This window comes from Chinchilla lanigera, unplaced genomic scaffold (genome assembly GCF_000276665.1).
Source record: "Chinchilla lanigera isolate Chin_1 unplaced genomic scaffold, ChiLan1.0 scaffold00005, whole genome shotgun sequence".
Classification (NCBI taxonomy): domain Eukaryota; kingdom Metazoa; phylum Chordata; class Mammalia; order Rodentia; family Chinchillidae; genus Chinchilla; species Chinchilla lanigera.
In genome coordinates this window covers 37,064,564-37,068,164 of record NW_004955406.1, presented here as the reverse complement: position 1 = coordinate 37,068,164, position 3,601 = coordinate 37,064,564, and the positions used below count along the sequence as shown (strand labels likewise).

The window sequence follows — 3,601 nt, the reverse complement described above, 5'->3', positions numbered from 1 at the left end:
TGTGCTACTCAATGTGCTCCAACCCACCACCCCAGATGCTGAGGAGACTGCAGCGGTGTTAACTGGGTGGCATCTGAGTCAGAAGTGCTGATTTGTGGGCACTTCCCCCGAGCCTGCACTTCACGCCCACCTGTGGGGTTTGGCCAGAACATGGTTCTGAAGACCAGAAGAATCACAGAGTCCCCTCCCCTGCACCAACCAAAATGTCTTTAGGCTAAATCCTCTTGGGTCAAAAGTGTAAAGAATTTTAGAACCTTGCAGAATCCTCAAAGGAAAAATCAGTCAGTGAACACTAATCTCAAACATTTGTACCAGACAGAAGTTCTCCCAAGGGGTAGGAAAAAAGACCTAGTACACATCTGAGGATCAAAACGGGACCTCTCCCCTTTGAAGTGGCACCTGGCAGGCAGACACCCTTAGGTTTTTTTTCCATCCTGTAACCTTCAGAATGTGAGCTGCCCCTAGAACTAATGTTCGCTGCCCTCCTGGGGGATTGCTGCACCCACACAGGTGCAACCAGCTCTTGAGGCCCACGTCACACAAACCCTCATCATCCTGAAGTCAGCCTCAGCTCCTGGCTTGAGTCTTGTCTGACTGAACACGCAACTGGTCTCCTGATGTTTATTTCAATCCCACTGCTCAACTAAAAACGTAGCTATCAAACCAGGTCTAGCAAAAGTGTTTACTGAGAAGAGTGAGCTCCCAGGGAAGGATCTGGGGTCCTTGGCTAAACAATAGGGAATCGGAAGGCCTGGCGAGAGATTTTGGCTCTGTGGAGAAGAGAAGGCTACGATTTCCAGAGTGAGTCCTGCAGCTTTGCCATACAGGGGAGAAGGGTCACCAGATACAAAACCTGGGCAGGGTGACACTTCTGTGGAAGCCATCAGAAGGAAAAAATTGGGCAGTTCACCGAGGCTGGTTCCCATGACTTTAGAGTTTTGAAATGAAAATCTGAAGTGATGCTGATTAAGGACAAAGTCCACGTGGTCACAAAGAGCACTGTGTACAAAAAGCCTGTTGATGATTCTCCTGTTCTGTAGAAATTTTTGCAAATGAAAGGGCTGGAGGCTGTGATTTGGAGCAGGAATTCCTCAGAGGGCAAAGGCTATTAGTGGGGACCAGACAAACCATAGCCAAAGACAGCAGTGGCTTTTGGGAATCTGGGAGGGATGTTCAGTTTGGTCCTATACTGAACGCGGCAGAGCAGGAAATCCACTTCCCTGTCCGGCTCGATGACGCTGTGAGGCTGCTGTCTGCTCCATCTCATGAGAACTCTGAGTGCACAAAATTGGCCCAACAGCGAGTCTTGGGGCGGGGTGGGGATGGGGAGTTTCAAATAACTCTGAGGTTCAAGGGAAGCCGACGGAGGAGCTCTCTAGGCAGTTCGCCAAGTAGAGGTGTGCGGGACCGGTCCCCCTCTCCGGTGGGCGGCGCTCCGCTACTGCCGACCCCTGCCGCCCTGGGGAGGCTACCAGGCGGCAAGGCAGCGTTCAGGGTCTGGGGTCGCCCCAAAACACGGAGTTGTCGTCCCTGGAGAGCGAGGAGGCCGAGCTGACCCTGGGCACCTTGCGGCCAGGGCGCCCACAGGCCTGGCGCAGTGCCCGCGCGCGGAACGAGCGGTCCAGGAGCAGGTAGATGAGCGGGTTCGCGCAGCTGTGGACGAAGGCCAGGCAGGTGGCGATCGTGAGACCCCAGCGCAGCGCCAGCACCAGAGGGCAGGGGAGCGGCAGCGCCCCCAGGCGCGCCAGGTGGAAGACTGCCCGCAGGGCGCTGAGCGGCAGCCAGGAGCCCACGAAGGTGCCCACGACGGCGAAGATGATGCGCAGCGAGTTCCTCCGGGCCCGGCCCACGTGCGGCGGCCTGCGCAGGCGGCGCGAGATGCGGCAGTAGCAGAAGACGGTGACGGCCAGCGGCAGCACGAAGGTGAGCAGTAGCAGCAGCAGGTTGAGGGCCTGGAAAGTGTCGGACGGCTCCTCGCCGCACTGGGTGCCCGCGCCCCCGGGGACGGGCCGCAGCCCGCGGAAGAGCAGGGAGGGCAGGCCGGCCAGCAGCGCCACGGCCCAGACGCCGCAGCACGCGGCCAGGGCGCAGCGAGGGGTGCGCAGCGGCCGCGCCTCGAGCAGCTTCACCACCGCCAGGTAGCGGTCCACGCTCAGGCCGGCCAGCAGCAGCGCGCCCGTGCAGCGCGTCCCCGCCAGCGCGAAGCTGCTGAGCTTGCAGAGCCCCGCGCCGAAGGGCCAGCGGCCGCCCCGCGCCGCCGCCGCCGCCCACAGCGGCAAAGTGAGCACGAAGCCCAGGTCGGCGGCCGCCAGGTGCAGCACGAAGGTGTCCACCAGCCGCCGCGGCCCGCGCCGCCCGGCCAGCAGCCACACCACGAAGGCGTTGCCCAGCAGCCCCGCGGTGAAGGCCGCCAGGTAGAGCGCAGGGACGTAGGCGTAGCTGTAGGGCAGCTCCCACGACGGGCACGACTCCAGCTCCTCCCCCGGCTCGCCTGAGCCCGAGTAGTCCCAGAGCTCGGTCCCCCGGCCGGGGCTCCAGGGCTCGGTGGTGACCATGGTCCGGTCACGCTGAGGCCTGTGCGGGCGCAGGGGTGCGGGCGCTCTCAGCAGAGCCTTGCTCTTCACGGCTGGTGCCCAGCACCTCCCTTCCTGCCAGCCCGGCCGGAGGCGATGGGTGGGCAGGAAGGTGGTGGAGGAGGAGGGCGGGGGCCGGCGGGGGCCGGCTCTTGTGGTGGAGATGGTGGCCTCAGAGTTGGCGCTGGTCGAGAGGGAAGGGTGGGGAGGGGCACAGGTGGCTTCGCAGCTGAGTCCTGGCAGGAACGGTCCCCAGGGCTGGAGAACTGTCCTGTCTCCCAGTGCCAGCGAGGGCAGTCGCTTAGCTGTTAGTCAGTCCGTTTCTTTGCTTAGGGCACTGGGATACTTGCACAGTTATCTGTGGCCTAATGTCAGGTCGCAAGAGGTGCTGGGTCCCTAAGGGCCCTGATCTGTTCCGGGCGCCCAGCTCACACCTGCTTCTCATGGCGGCGGTTTTCTTTCCTTGCGGAGGCCAGGAGAGGGATGAGGCTGTTTTCTGGGGGATAATTCCCTCCTGGTCACCTGTTCTCTAGGAAAGACGGGTTCAGCTAACTGGTACACGGCGGGACCTGGAGAGTGGGGAGCCTGCCCTTGAGCGTCTCGCTCCTTCATCGCTGTCAACCTTCTGAAATGGAGGACTTAGTTCTAAGTGTCTTAGTTCTCAGTGTCTTTTCTGACCACGTCGGTCCCCGTGGAGCTGGGTGGAAAGGTTTTAAACTGGAGGGGGAGGGGCGCAATCAGGTTATCCTGCTGGAAAGGGTCAGAGTGGGGGACTCAAATCTGCACCCTCCTCCATCCTGTGACATCCAACACAGGTGTAAAAGTACAGGAGATGACATAAGATGGCATCGAGTGTGACTGTGGACTTGTCCTAAATGACAAGATGGGAGCTTAAAGGCTGAGAGTAAGGGGAGGGTTCCTGAAGTGTGACCTAGACTGAGGTGGCAGGACCTGAGGAGGAAAAGGCAGGGCGCCCAGTTCCCTGTGAATTCTTCCTAGGAGACACTCCTCACCTGAGATGCTATGTT

General features: G+C 60.4%; 1 protein-coding gene across 1 annotated transcript; it reads right to left on the bottom strand.

The window, feature by feature from the left end:
- Window positions 1–1,393: 1,393 nt before the first annotated feature.
- Window positions 1,394–2,654, bottom strand: Gpr25 (G protein-coupled receptor 25). Its single transcript, XM_013522068.1, has one exon. The coding sequence runs from the start codon at window positions 2,553–2,555 to the stop codon at window positions 1,491–1,493; it is 1,065 nt and encodes a 354-aa protein (XP_013377522.1). The 5' UTR covers window positions 2,556–2,654; the 3' UTR covers window positions 1,394–1,490.
- Window positions 2,655–3,601: the final 947 nt, after the last annotated feature.